Raw genomic sequence first — 15,450 nt, forward strand, 5'->3', positions numbered from 1 at the left:
TACACCACCCCCTGAACTAAACTCACTCGTGGGTGGTGCAGCAGCCACATATACACCACCACCTGTACTAAACTCACTCGTGGGTGGTGCAGCAGACACAGGATATCACGTCACTGATGATTGATCATAGTGATGCCAGGTAGATTAAGGGTTTTTCCAAAATATGATAAATGAAATTATCGATTTATCGTGGTTTTTCGTATACGTCATTGATTTTTTTCCATATAGGCCTATTTGTGCTCTGTAATCATGTAATAAGCTATATAGCAACAAAGTATTTTCCTCTTATGTTGTTGCGACACTGGTTTGTGCATTAGTGTCACCTTCTTTAGAGGCTTTATGGTGGCACTCCTTGATGGTGTCACCCCTTGATGGTGTCACCCCTTGATGGCGTCACCCCTTGATGGTGTCACCCGGGACGGCCTCTCCCACACACTCACAAGAGACTGGTACAAAAACTTGCGGAGCAGACAGGGATAATACGGTATATACTGCTGTGTATGAAAGAGAATTAGGGGGAGACATAAATTATCAGAGATGCCAATATAGGAAAGTAACAGGTGGGGTTCCTCAAGGATCGGTATTGGGATAGGTACCATTTCTCTACAGGTGTAAATGTGTCATGTAATGTTTTTACATTAATGAAGAAAACAAAAAGGAAATTATACAAATGTATCTGGATAACCTAGAGAGTTGCTCACACAAGTGGTGACTGGAATTCAGCAACAGCAAATGCATGTAATTAGAACTGGGGAAGGATAACCGAGTACAGACTCGGGGGAAAACAAGCATCTGAAACCCCTGGGGTGAGCATAGTGCCGAGCATGTCGCCAGAGGCACACATCACACAAGTAACTTCTGCAGCAAATGCTCGCTTAACAATTCTAAAACTAGATTTCAAGAATCTCAACAAAGGACCATTGATAGCCATGTATACGACACATGTTAGGCCTATTAAGACGTGACATCAACACAGCTCTGCTCCTGTAACTACAAATACGAAATTAAATGGGGTAATGACATTGACACACCCGCTAGTTAATGTCTCCTCTCATACTTGATTATGTGTCTCCCACACTGATTGCCTCGCCTCCCTCAATGACTCACATAATTGAATTTAATGTCTCTGTTGCTGTCCAGTAAATGTAAATTATATATATATATATATATATATATATATATATATATATATATATTATTCATTACTGCTGTTGTGTTTCTTTTGCTGTGTCCACTAGCATGTAGCTCACTAACTTACAAGCAAAAGAAGCACCTTACTTGCTGCCTCACCTGTACTCGCAGAGTTGAATTCACTGTTGGTCTCAGTTTTTAGTATTTCTGCTGTATAATGGTGGTAGTGAGTGACGGGTGTGGCAGCAGGGACGGATCTACTATGGAACTTAAGCTTCAGGGCCCCTATCCCTTGGGGGTCCCAGAAGCCACTTTAGTCCACATTGTTTCAAAATTTTGGGTCTACTGTATGAGAAAGAGTTGGGAAGTAAAGTAAGCAAGTAAATAAGTATACACAAATACAGTTACATAGATTATCATACATAACAGCATATGTGTAGAGAACCTGGGAGAACCCCAAAAAAAAAAAAAATCCGACAAAGTGGCTTATTTCCATTGGGGTCCCCAAAAAGAAGGTCCGCCACTGTGTGGTAGTAGTGGGTGGTGGTCGCAATAGTGGTGATGGTGGTAGTGATGGCTGTGATCGTAATAGTGATGGTGGTAGTGAGTGATGGCTGTGGTCGTAATAGTGGTGATGGTGGTAGTGAGTGACAGCTATGGTCGTAATACTGGTGATGGTGGTAGTGACAGCTATGGTCGCAATACTGGTGATGGTGGTAGTGACGGCTGTGATCATAATAGTGGTGATGGTGGTAGTGACGGCTGTGATCATAATAGTGGTGATGGTGGTAGTGACGGCTGTGATCACAATAGTGGTGATGGTGGTAGTGGTGACAGTTGTGGTCGTAATAGTGGTGATGGTGGTACTGACGGTCGTAATAGTGGTGATGTGAGTGACATAATAGTGGTGATGGTGGTAGTGACGGCTGTGACATAATAGTGATGGTGTAGTCTGTGTAATAGTGGTGATGGTGGTAGTGACGGCTGTGATCATAATAGTGGTGATGGTGGTAGTGACAGTTGTGGTCGTAGTAGTGGTGATGGTGGTAGTGACGGCTGTGGTCGTAATAGTGGTGATGGTGGTAGTGACGGCTGTGATCATAATAGTGGTGATGGTGGTAGTGACAGTTGTGGTCGTAATAGTGGTGATGGTGGTAGTGACGGCTGTGATCATAATAGTGGTGATGGTGGTAGTGACGGCTGTGATCATAATAGTGGTGATGGTGGTAGTGACGGCTGTGATCATAATAGTGGTGATGGTGGTAGTGACGGCTGTGATCATAATAGTGGTGATGGTGGTAGTGAGTGACAGTTGTGGTCGTAATAGTGGTGATGGTGGTAGTGACGGCTGTGATCATAATAGTGGTGATGGTGGTAGTGAGTGACAGTTGTGGTCGTAATAGTGGTGATGGTGGTAGTGACGGCTGTGATCATAATAGTGGTGATGGTGGTAGTGACGGCTGTGGTCGTAAGAGCGGTGATTGTGGTAGTGAGTGACGGCTGTGGTCGTAATAGTGGTGATGGTGGTAGTGACGGCTGTGGTCGTAATAGTGGTGATGGTGGTAGTGACGACTGTGGTCGTAATAGTGGTGATGGTGGTAGTGAGTGACGGCTGTGGTCGTAATAGTGGTGATGGTGGTAGTGAGTGACGGCTGTGGTCGTAATAGTGGTGATGGTGGTAGTGAGTGACGGCTGTGGTCGTAATAGTGGTGATGGTGGAAGTGAGTGACGGCTGTGGTCGTAATAGTGGTGATGGTGGTAGTGACGGCTGAGGTCGTAAGAGCGGTGATTGTGGTAGTGAATGACGGCTGTGGTCGTAATAGCACTGATGGTGGTAGTGAGTGACGGCTGTGGTCGTAATAGGGGTGATAGAGATAGTGAGTGACGGCTGTGGTCGTAATAGTGGTGATGGTGGTAGTGAGTGACGGCTGTGGTCGTAATAAGGGTTATAATGGTAGTGAGTGACGGCTGTGGTAGTAATAGTGGTTATTGTGGTAGTGAGTGACGGCTGTGGTCGTAATAGTGGTGATGGTGGTAGTGAGTGACGGCTGTGGTCGTAATAGAGGTCAAAGTGGTAGTGAGTGACGACTGTGGTCGTAATAGTGGTGATGGTAGTGAGTGACGGCTGTGGTCGTAATAGTGGTTATGGTGGTAGTGAATGACGGCTGTGGTCGTAATAGTGGTGATGGTTGTAGTGAGTGACGACTGTGGTCGTAATAGTGGTTATGGTGGTAGTGAGTGACGGCTGTGATCGTAATAGTGGTTATGGTGGTAGTGAGTGACGACTGTGGTCGTAATAGTGGTTATGGTGGTAGTGAGTGACGACTGTGGTCGTAATAGTGGTTATGGTGGTAGTGAGTGACGACTGTGGTCGTAATAGTGGTTATGGTGGTAGTGAGTGACGACTGTGGTCGTAATAGTGGTTATGGTGGTAGTGAGTGACGACTGTGGTCGTAATAGTGGTTATGGTGGTAGTGAGTGACGACTGTGGTCGTAATAGTGGTTATGGTGGTAGTGAGTGACGACTGTGGTCGTAATAGTGGTTATGGTAGTGAGTGACGACTGTGGTCGTACAAGCAGTTATGGTGGTAGTGAGTGACGACTGTGGTCGCAATAGTGGTTGGGGTGGTAGTGAATGACGACTGTGGTGGTAATAGTGGTTATGGTGGTAGTGAGTGACGACAGTGGTCGTAATAGTGGTTATGGTGGCAGTGAGTGACGGCTGTGGTCATAATAGTGGTTACGGTGGTAGGGACTGACGACTGTGGTCGTAATAGTTTTTATGGTGGTAGTGAGTGACGGCTGTGGTCGTAACAGTGGTTACGGTGGTAGTGAGTGACGGCTGTGGTCGTAATAGTGGTTATGGTGGTAGTGAGTGACGACTGTGGTCGTAATAGTGGTTATGGTGGTAGTGAGTGACGACTGTGGTCGTAATAGTGGTTATGGTGGTAGTAAGTGACGACTGTGGTCGTAATAGTATTTATAGTGGAAGTGAGTGACGACTGTGGTCGTAATAGTGGTTATGGTGGTAGTGAGTGACGACTGTGGTCGTAATAGTGGTTATGGTGGTAGTGACGGCTGTGGTCGTAATAGTGGTTATGGTGGTAGTGACGACTGTGGTCGTAGTAGTGGTTATGGTGGTAGTGACGACTGTGGTCGTAGTAGTGGTTATGGTGGTAGTGACGACTGTGGTCGTAATAGTGGTTATGGTGGTAGTGACGACTGTGGTCGTAGTAGTGGTTATGGTGGTAGTGACGACTGTGGTCGTAATAGTGGTTATGGTGGTAGTGACGACTGTGGTTGTAATTGTGGTTATGGTGGTAGTGACGACTGTGGTCGTAATAGTGGTTATGGTGGTAGTGACGACTGTGGTCGTAATAGCGGTTATGGTGATAGTGACGACTGTGGTCGTAATAGTGGTTATGGTGGTAGTGACGACTGTGGTCGTAATAGTGGTTATGGTGGTAGTGACGACTGTGGTAAGTGGTTATGGTTGTAGTGAAGACTGTGGTCGTAATAGTGGTTATGGTGGTAGTGACGACTGTGGTCGTAATAGTAATTATGGTGGTAGTGACGACTGTGGTCGTAATAGGGGTTATGGTAGTGACGACTGTGGTCGTAATAGTGGTTATGATGGTAGTGACGACTGTGGTCGTAATAGTGGTTATGGTGGTAGTGACGACTGTGGTCGTAATAGTGGTTATGGTGGTAGTGACGACTGTGGTCGCAATAGTGGTTATGGTGGTAGTGACGACTGTGGTCGTAGTAGTGGTTATGGTGGTAGTGACGACTGTGGTCGTAGTAGTGGTTATGGTGGTAGTGACGACTGTGGTCGTTGTAATGGTTATGGTGGTAGTGACGACTGTGGTCGTAATAGTGGTTATGGTGGTAGTGACGACTGTGGTCGTAATAGTGGTTATGGTGGTAGTGACGACTGTGGTAGTAGTGGTTATGGTGGTAGTGACGACTGTGGTCGTAGTAATGGTTGTGGTAGTGACGACTGTGGTCGTAGTAGTGGTTATGGTGGTAGTGACGACTGTGGTCGTAATAGTGGTTATTGTGGTAGTGACGAATGTGGTCGTAATAGTGGTTATGGTGGTAGTGACGACTGTGGTCGTAGTAGTGGTTATGGTGGTAGTGACGACTGTGGTCGTAGTAGTGGTTATGGTGGTAGTGACGACTGTGGTGGTAATAGTGGTTATAGTGGTAGTGACGGCTGTGGTCGTAGTAGTGGTTATGGTGGTAGTGACGACTGTGGTCGTAATAGTGGTTATGGTGGTAGTGACGACTGTGGTCGTAATAGTGGTTATGGTGGTAGTGACGACTGTGGTCGTAATAGTGGTTATGGTGGTAGTGACGACTGTGGTCGTAATAGTGGTTATGGTGGTAGTGACGACTGTGGTCGTAATAGTGGTTATGGTGTTAGTGACGACTGTGGTCGTAGTAGTGGTTATGGTGGTAGTGACGACTGTGGTCGTAGTAGTGGTTATGGTGGTAGTGACGACTGTGGTCGTAGTAGTGGTTATGGTAGTAGTGACGACTGTGGTCATAGTAGTGGTTATGGTGGTAGTGACGACTGTGGTCGTAGTAGAGGTTATGGTGTTAGTGACGACTGTGGTCGTAGTAGTGGTTATGGTGTTAGTGACGACTGTGGTCGTAGTAGTGGTTATGGTGTTAGTGACGACTGTGGTCGTAGTAGTGGTTATGGTGGTAGTGATGACTGTGGTCGTAGTAGTGGTTATGGTGTTAGTGACGACTGTGGTCGTAGTAGTGGTTATGGTGGTAGTGACGACTGTGGTCGTAGTGGTTATGGTGGTAGTGACGACTGTGGTCGTAGTAGTGGTTATGGTGTTAGTGACGATTGTGGTCGTAGTAGTGGTTATGGTGTTAGTGACGACTGTGGTAGTAGTGGTTATGGTGGTAGTGACGACTGTGGTCGTAGTAGTGGTTATGGTGTTAGTGACGACTGTGGTAAGTGGTTATGGTGGTAGTGACGACTGTGGTCGTAGTAGTGGTTATGGTGGTAGTGACGACTGTGGTCGTAGTAGTGGTTATGGTGTTAGTGACGACTGTGGTCGTAGTAGTGGTTATGGTGGTAGTGACGACTGTGGTCGTAGTAGTGGTTATGGTGGTAGTGACGACTGTGGTTGTAGTAGTGGTTATGGTGTTAGTGACGACTGTGGTCGTAGTTGTGGTTATGGTGGTAGTGACGACTGTGGTCGTAGTAGTGGTTATGGTGTTAGTGACGACTGTGGTCGTAGTAGTGGTTATGGTGGTAGTGACGACTGTGGTCGTAGTAGTGGTTATGGTGGTAGTGACGACTGTGGTCGTAATAGTGGTTATGGTGGTAGTGACGACTGTGGTAAGTGGTTATGGTGGTAGTGACGACTGTGGTCGTAATAGTGGTTATGGTGGTAGTGACGACTGTGGTCGTAATAGTGGTTATGGTTGTAGTGACGACTGTGGTCGTAATAGTGGTTATGGTGGTAGTGACGACTGTGGTCGTAGTAGTGGTTATGGTGGTAGTGACGACTGTGGTCGTAGTAGTGGTTATGGTGGTAGTGACGACTGTTGTCGTAGTAGTGGTTATGGTGGTAGTGACGACTGTGGTCGTAGTAGTGGTTATGGTGGTAGTGACGACTGTGGTCGTAGTAGTAGTTATGGTGGTAGTGACGACTGTGGTCGTAGTAGTGGTTATGGTGGTAGTGACGACTGTTGTAGTAGTGGTTATGGTGGTAGTGACGACTGTTGTCGTAGTAGTGGTTATGGTGGTAGTGACGACTGTGGTAAGTGGTTATGGTGGTAATGACGACTGTGGTCGTAATAGTGGTTATGGTGGTAGTGACGACTGTGGTAAGTGATTATGGTGGTAGTGACGACTGTGGTCGTAATAGTGGTTACGGTGGTAGTGACGACTGTGGAAAGTGGTTATGGTGGTAGTGACGACTGTGGTCGTAATAGTGGTTATGGTGGTAGTGACGACTGTGGTAAGTGGTTATGGTGGTAGTGACGACTGTGGTCGTAATAGTGGTTATGGTGGTAGTGACGACTGTGGTAAGTGGTTATGGTGGTAGTGACGACTGTGGTCGTAATAGTGGTTATGGTGGTAGTGACGACTGTGGTAAGTGGTTATGGTGGTAGTGACGACTGTGGTCGTAGTGGTTATGGTGGTAGTGACGACTGTGGTCGTAATAGTGGTTATGGTGGTAGTGACGACTGTGGTAAGTGGTTATGGTGGTAGTGACGACTGTGGTCGTAATAGTGGTTATGGTGGTAGTGACGAATGTGGTCGTAATAGTGGTTATGGTGGTAGTGACGACTGTGGTCGTAATAGTGGTTATGGTGGTAGTGACGACTGTGGTCGTAGTAGTGGTTATGGTGGTAGTGACGACTGTGGTCGTAGTAGTAGTTATGGTGGTAGTGACGACTGTGGTCGTAGTAGTGGTTATGGTGGTAGTGACGACTGTTGTCGTAGTAGTGGTTATGGTGGTAGTGACGACTGTGGTCGTAGTAGTGGTTATGGTGGTAGTGACGACTGTGGTCGTAGTAGTAATGGTGGTAGTGACGACTGTGGTCGTAGTAGTGGTTATGGTGGTAGTGACGACTGTTGTAGTGGTTATGGTGGTAGTGACGACTGTGGTCGTAGTAGTGGTTATGGTGGTAGTGACGACTGTGGTCGTAGTAGTGGTTATGGTTGTAGTGACGACTGTGGTCGTAGTAATGGTTATGGTGGTAGTGACGACTGTGGTCGTAGTAGTGGTTATGGTGGTAGTGACGACTGTGGTCGTAGTAGTGGTTATGGTGGTAGTGACGACTGTGGTCGTAGTAGTGGTTATGGTGTTAGTGACGACTGTGGTCGTAGTAGTGGTTATGGTGGTAGTGACGACTGTGGTCGTAGTAGTGGTTATGGTGGTAGTGACGACTGTGGTCGTAGTAGTGGTTATGGTGGTAGTGACGACTGTGGTCGTAGTAGTGGTTATGGTGGTAGTGACGACTGTTGTCGTAGTAGTGGTTATGGTGGTAGTGACGACTGTGGTCGTAGTAGTGGTTATGGTGGTAGTGACGACTGTGGTCGTAGTAGTGGTTATGGTGGTAGTGACGACTGTGGTCGTAGTAGTGGTTATGGTGGTAGTGACGACTGTGGTCGTAGTAGTGGTTATGGTGGTAGTGACGACTGTTGTCGTAGTAGTGGTTATGGTGGTAGTGACGACTGTGGTCGTAGTAGTGGTTATGGTGGTAGTGACGACTGTGGTCGTAGTAGTAGTTATGGTGGTAGTGACGACTGTGGTCGTAGTAGTGGTTATGGTGGTAGTGACGACTGTTGTAGTAGTGGTTATGGTGGTAGTGACGACTGTTGTCGTAGTAGTGGTTATGGTGGTAGTGACGACTGTGGTCGTAGTAGTGGTTATGGTGGTAGTGACGACTGTGGTCGTAGTAGTAGTTATGGTGGTAGTGACGACTGTGGTCGTAGTAGTGGTTATGGTGGTAGTGACGACTGTCGTAGTAGTGGTTATGGTGGTAGTGACGACTGTGGTCGTAATAGTGGTTATGGTATAGCTTAATTATTTGCGTAAAAATATTGGTAAACAAAAGTACGGTAACAATAATGTCTTACTGGCCGCCCAGCAGCCCGGCTCTGGCCGCCCAGCAGCCCGGCTGTGGCCGCCCAGCAGCCCGGCTCTGGCCGCCCAGCAGCCCGGCTCTGGCCGCCCAGCATCCCGGCTCTTGCCGCCCAGCAGCCCGGCTCTGGCCGCCCAACTGCCCGGCTCTGGCCGCCCAGCAGCCCGGCTCTGGCCGCCCAGCAGCCCGGCTCTGGCCGCCCAGCAGCCCGGCTCTGGCCGCCCAGCAGCCCGGCTCTGGCCGCCCAGCAGCCCGGCTCTGGCCGCCCAGCAGCCCGGCTCTGGCCGCCCAGCAGCCCGGCTCTTGCCGCCCAACTGCCCGGCTCTGGCCGCCCAACTGCCCGGCTCTGGCCGCCCAGCAGCCCGGCTCTGGCCGCCCAGCAGCCCGGCTCTGGCCGCCCAGCAGCCCGGCTCTGGCCGCCCAGCAGCCCGGCTCTGGCCGCCCAGCAGCCCGGCTCTGGCCGCCCAGCAGCCCGGCTCTGGCCGCCCAGCAGCCCGGCTCTGGCCGCCCAGCAGCCCGGCTCTGGCCGCCTAGCAGCCCGGCTCTGGCCGCCTAGCAGCCCGGCTCTGGCCGCCCAGCAGAATGGCTCTGGCCGCCCAGCAGAATGGCTCTGGCTGCCCAGCTGCCTGGCTGTAGCCGCCCAGCAGCCTGACTCTGGCTGCCCAGCAGCCCGGCTCTGGCCGTCTAGCAGCCTGGCTCTTTCCGCCCAGCAGAATGGCTCTGGCCGCCCAGTTGCCTGGCTCTAGCCGCCCAGCAGCCCGGCTCTGGCCGCCCAGCAACCTGGCTCTGGCCGCCCAGGAGCCTGGCTCTTGCCGCCTACCAGCCTGGCTCTTGCCGCCTACCAGCCTGGCTCTTGCCGCCCAGCAGCCTGGCTCTTGCCGCCTACCAGCCTGGCTCTTGCCGCCTACCAGCCTGGCTCTAGCCGCCCAGCTGCCTGGCTCTTGCCGCCCAGCAGCCTAGCTCCTAATTAACTCCACCATATCATTGACACGAAGCTAAAACTAATCTAAATAATCCACGAGCTATAATAATGCATCACCCAGGCAACAATTCACACAAGATGTTTACACAAATCAAGGCGTCAGTATTCACAGTTCGCACAATACGGACTGAGGGACCCGCAGAAAAGTCTCCCTGGCTCTACGTTCCTTTTCTGACGTATTTACCTGCGTCTATTTTTAAATGAGGTAAACAGACAATGAAATTTAAAAGAGAAATAGTTCGGGTTAGGATAGGGGCACTGAGGCTAGTTGTGTTTTGTATATATGGAACATAAGCTGATGGTGGAGATTGCGATCGTAGTAGTGATTGTGGTTGTAGTTGTGGTAGTAGTGGTGTGGTTGTAGTGGTGATGGTAGCATCAACAAGTCAGTCAGGGGGGGCTGGGAAGGTCAGGGAGAAAGTCTTAATTACTTGCCTCGTCAGCTGTTGATTTGATACTGATGGTGTCTCTGTACACCCCCCCTCTCCCCCCCCGCCCTAACTCTGATATCGGAGTGGCTGGTGATGAGTTATAGTTGATGGTGATGGTTGGTGATGGGTTGTAGTTGATGGTGGTGGTGGGTGGTAATAAAAGTGAGGTAGTGATTAATGGTGGTACATGCTGGTTGTTGTTGATGGTGCTTTATGGCTGGGAGTAGATAAGAGTAGATAATGATAGTGGGTAATAGTAGTAGTGGTGGTTGTATCAGTGGTAGTGGTGGTTGTAGCAGTGGTGGTGGTGGTTGTATCAGTGGTAGTGGTGGTTGTAGCAGTGGTGGTGGTGGTTGTATCAGTGGTAGTGGTGGTTGTAGCAGTGGTGGTGGTGGTTGTATCAGTGGTGGTGGTGGTTGTATCAGTGGTAGTGGTGGTTGTAGCAGTGGTAGTGGTGGTTGTAGCAGTGGTAGTGGTGGTTGTAGCAGTGGTAGTGGTGATTGTATCAGTGGTAGTAGTGGTTGTATCAGTGGTATTGGTGGCTGTATCAGTGGTAGTGGTGGTTGTAGCAGCGGTAGTGGTGATTGTATCAGTGGTAGTAGTGGTATCAGTGGTATTGGTGGTTGTAGCAGTGGTAGTAGTGGCTGTAGCAGTGGTAGTAGTGGTTGTAGCAGTGGTAGTAGTGGTTGTAGCAGTGGTAGTGGTGGTTGTATCAGTGGTATTGGTGGTTGTAGCAGTGGTAGTGGTGGTCGTAGCAGTGGTAGTGGTGGTTGTAGCAGTGGTGGTTGTATCAGTGGTGGTGGTGGTTGTATCAGTGGTAGTGGTGGTTGTAGCAGTGATAGTGGTGGTTGTAGCAGTGGTAGTGGTGGTTGTAGCAGTGGTAGTGGTGATTGTATCAGTGGTAGTAGTGGTTGTATCAGTGGTATTGGTGGTTGTAGCAGTGGTAGTGGTGGTTGTAGCAGTGGTAGTGGTGATTGTATCAGTGGTAGTAGTGGTTGTATCAGTGGTATTGGTGGCTGTATCAGTGGTAGTGGTGGTGGTAGCAGTGGTAGTGGTGATTGTATCAGTGGTAGTAGTGGTTGTAACAGTGGTAGTAGTTGTTGTAGCAGTGGTAGTGGTGGTTGTATCATTGGTATTGGTGGTTGTAACAGTGGTAGTGGTGATTGTATCAGTGGTAGTAGTGGTTGTATCAGTGGTATTGGTGGTTGTATCAGTGGTAGTGGTGGTTGTGGTAGTGGTGATTGTATCAGTGGTAGTAGTGGTTGTATCAGTGGTATTGGTGGTTGTATCAGTGGTAGTAGTGGTTGTAGCAGTGGTAGTAGCGGTTGTAGCAGTGGTAGTGGTGGTTGTATCAGTGGTGGTGGTGGTTGTAGCAGTGGTAGTAGCGGTTGTAGCAGTGGTAGTGGTGGTTGTATCAGTGGTAGTGGTGGTTGTGGTAGTGGTGATTGTATCAGTGGTAGTAGTGGTTGTATCAGTGGTATTGGTGGTTGTAGCAGTGGTAGTAGTGGTTGTAGCAGTGGTAGTGGTGGTTGTATCAGTGGTAGCAGTGGTAGTGGTGGTGCTGCTACTACATCAGTACACAGGTGTAACACTTAACACTACACACCAACACTTTACACACTAACAGTCTCATAACAGAGATATGTTAACCGCATTTTCCTCGTTAGATTTTCCTGATAATATTTCCTTTCCCTTTGATGTGTTCGACCCATAATAATAAATAATAATAATAACGTATTAAATTCTTTTGCTCATAAGTCTTACGTTAGTTTCTTAACTTTTGTTTGAGGCAGACGACTGCGTCAGAGGCAACATTTGTATGTCTGTTGGCGGCACGGACGGAGGCCATCCAGAGGTACCAGAAGGAGTACCCGGACCTGGAAGACGCCGAGATCAACTCCAGACTTGTAGCGTACTGCTCCGACCAGGTAGGTACCTGGCATTACCTGCTCTTATCTGGTACCTTGTCTTACTGGTCCAATCAGGTATCTTGCCGTAGTTACATTTCATCACCTTATAAATTCATTTCATACTTTCGTTTGTATATCTCACGCAGGAGAGAGTATTCAACATCCCAGTAAACACGGTATGGAGATACAAGGTTGTGACAATGGTTGTTGTTACACAGGCACACTCCTCGGTGGAGAAGGCTGGTCTCATTGGTCTGGTGAAGCTACGATACATCGAGAGTGATGAGAACTTAAGCATGCGTGGAGACCGCGTCCTGGAGGCCATCAACATCGACAGGGACAAGGGTCTCATACCCTTCTTCGTGAGTACACCTTCACACACACTCCCTGTCACCCTATCCACCCTGTCAATTACTAAGAGTAATTGACAGGGTGCATAGAGACAGGATGTTTCGGAGATGAGACACAGCAACAAGGAGTCACAACTGGAAGTTGAAGACTCAGATGAGTCACAGGGATGTTGGGAAGTACTTCTTCAGTTATAGCTGTCAGGAAGTGGAACAGTCTGCAGAGTGATGTAGTGGAGGCAGGATCCATATATAGTCTTAAGAAGAGGTATGATAAAGCTAATGGAGCAGGGAGAAGGTTAATAAATACACTAACTGGTAACTAAGTCCCTTTATGAGTACACCTTCACACACACTTTATGAGTACCTGGAATTTACCTGGATAGAGTTCCGGGGGTCAACGCCCCCGCGGCCCGGTCTGTGACCAGGCCTCATGGTGGATCAGGGCCTGATCAACCAGGTTGTTACTGCTGGCTGCACGCAATCCAACGTACGAGCCACAGCCCGGCTAGTCAGGTACCGACTTTAGGTGCTTGTCCAGTGCCTGCTTGAAGACAGCCAGGGGTCTATTGGTAATCCCCCTTATGTATGCTGAGGGGCAGTTGAACAGTCTTGGGCCCCTGACACTCATTGTGTTGTCTCTTAACATGCTAGTGACACCCCTTCAAGCGCTCCTAGTAACTGAGGTGTTTTATCTCCGTTATGCGTTATGCGCGCCGTGAAGGTTCTCTGTACATTTTCTAGGTAAGCAATTTCACCTGCCTTGAAAGATGCTGTTAGTGTGCAGCAATATTCCAGCCTAGATAGAACAAGCGACCTGAAGAGTACTCATACACTATGAGTACACCTCCACACACACTATGAGTACACCTTCACACACACTGAGTACACCTTCACACACACTATGAGTACACCTTCACACACACTGAGTACACCTTCACACACACTATGAGTACGCCTTCACACACACTATGAGTACACCTTCACACACACTATGAGTACACCTTCACACACACTATGAGTACACCTTCACACACACTATGAGTACACCTTCACACACACTATGAGTACGCCTTCACACACACTATGAGTACACCTTCACACACACTATGAGTACACCTTCACACACACTATGAGTACACCTTCACACACACTATGAGTACACCTTCACACACACTATGAGTACACCTCCACACTTACACTATGAGTACACCTTCACACACACACTATGAGTACACCTTCACACACACACTATGAGTACACCTTCACACACACACTTTTCTGGTGTGTACTCTAATTTTTTAATGCGTTTATATTTAAAATCCGTGTTATTAACTATTTGTAGATAGACGAATAGAGGTTATTCTAATGTATAATGTATTTATATATGATCATACCTGAGTATATACTCCAAGAGGTATGTACATGTGCACTGCGAGTGTAGGCGAGTATTGACAGAAGTGTTTCTCTTTCAACATATTCACTGAGTACTGCGTTTCCTTGCACAATATATGCAAGGAGGTGTGTATGTCTCACTATATATTCAGTAAGGCATACCTTGTCCTAAGGTTCGTAGGTTCGAGTCTCCTTCAGCCAGAGATCAGTGTTTGTGTATATTTCGCCTGCTCTCGCGAATTCCTTGCATTGTTCAAATCTCTAGTAAGGCTGATACATGCAGGGGATGAGATGAAAAGCTGTAAGCCTTCTCCCTGAATATATATATATATATATATATATATATATATATATATATATATATATATACATACATACACATCTATATATTTTTTTTTATTAACACACTGGCCGATTCCCACCAAGGTGGCCCGAAAAAGAAAAACTTTCACCATCATTCACTCCATCACTGTCTTACCAGAAGGGTGCTTTACACTGCAGTTTTTAAACTGCAACATTAACACCCCTCCTTCAGAGTGCAGGCACTGTACTTCCCATCTCCAGGACTCAAGTCCGGCCTGCCGGTTTCCTTGAATACCTTCATAAATGTTACTTTGCTCACACTCCAACAGCACGTCAAGTATTAAAAACCATTTGTCTCCATTCACTCCTATCAAACACGCTCACGCATGCCTGCTGGAAGTCCAAGCCCCTCGCACACAAAACCTCCTTTACCCCCTCCCTCCAACCTTTCCTAGGCCGACCCCTACCCCGCCTTCCTTCCACTACAGACTAATACACTCTTGAAGTCACTCTGTTTCGCTCCATTCTCTCTACATGTCCGAATCACCTCAACAACCCTTCCTCAGCCCTCTGGACAACAGTTTTGTTAATCCCGCACCTCCTCCTAACTTCCAAACTACGAATTCTCTGCATTATATTCACACCACACATTCCCCTCAGACATGACATCTCCTCTGCCTCCAGCCTTCTCCTCGCTGCAACATTCATCACTCATGCTTCACACCCATATAAGAGCGTTGGTAAAACTATACTCTCATACATTCCCCTCTTTGCCTCCAAGGACAAAGTTCCTTGTCTCCACAGACTCCTAAATGCACCACTCACCCTTTTCCCCTCATCAATTCTATGATTCACCTCATCTTTCACAGACCCATCCGCTGACACGTCCACTCCCAAATATCTGAATACATTCACCTCCTCCATACTCTCTCCCTCCAATCTGATATCCAATCTTTCATCACCTAATCTTTTTGTTATCCTCATAACCTTACTCTTTCCTGTATTCACTTTTAATTTTCTTCTTTTGCATACCCTACCAAATTTATCCACCAACCTCTGCAACTTTTCTTCAGAATCTCCCAAGAGCAGAGTGTCATCAGCAAAGAGCAACTGTGATAACTCCCACTTTGTGTGATTCTTTATCTTTTAACTCCACGCCTCTTGCCAAGACCCTCGCATTTACTTCTCTTACAACCCCATCTATAAATATATTAAACAACCATGGTGACATCACACATCCTTGTCTAAGGCCTACTTTTACTGGGAAATAATCTCCCTCTTTCCTACTTACTCTAACTTGAGCCTCACTATCCTCGTAAAAACTCTTCACT

General features: G+C 47.9%; 1 protein-coding gene across 1 annotated transcript in view; it reads left to right on the forward strand.

Annotated features, from left to right (window-relative positions):
• The window catches only part of Hdc (histidine decarboxylase), a gene marked incomplete at its 3' end in the record, with an annotated part of 206,894 nt that overhangs the window by 129,559 nt on the left and 61,885 nt on the right, over positions 1 to 15,450 (forward strand). Inside the window, 2 exon segments of the mRNA XM_070082974.1 lie at positions 11,958 to 12,092; positions 12,221 to 12,436. Coding sequence (XP_069939075.1) covers positions 11,958 to 12,092; positions 12,221 to 12,436 — 351 coding nt within the window.

This window comes from Cherax quadricarinatus, chromosome 8, assembly GCF_038502225.1.
Source record: "Cherax quadricarinatus isolate ZL_2023a chromosome 8, ASM3850222v1, whole genome shotgun sequence".
NCBI lineage: Eukaryota > Metazoa > Arthropoda > Malacostraca > Decapoda > Parastacidae > Cherax > Cherax quadricarinatus.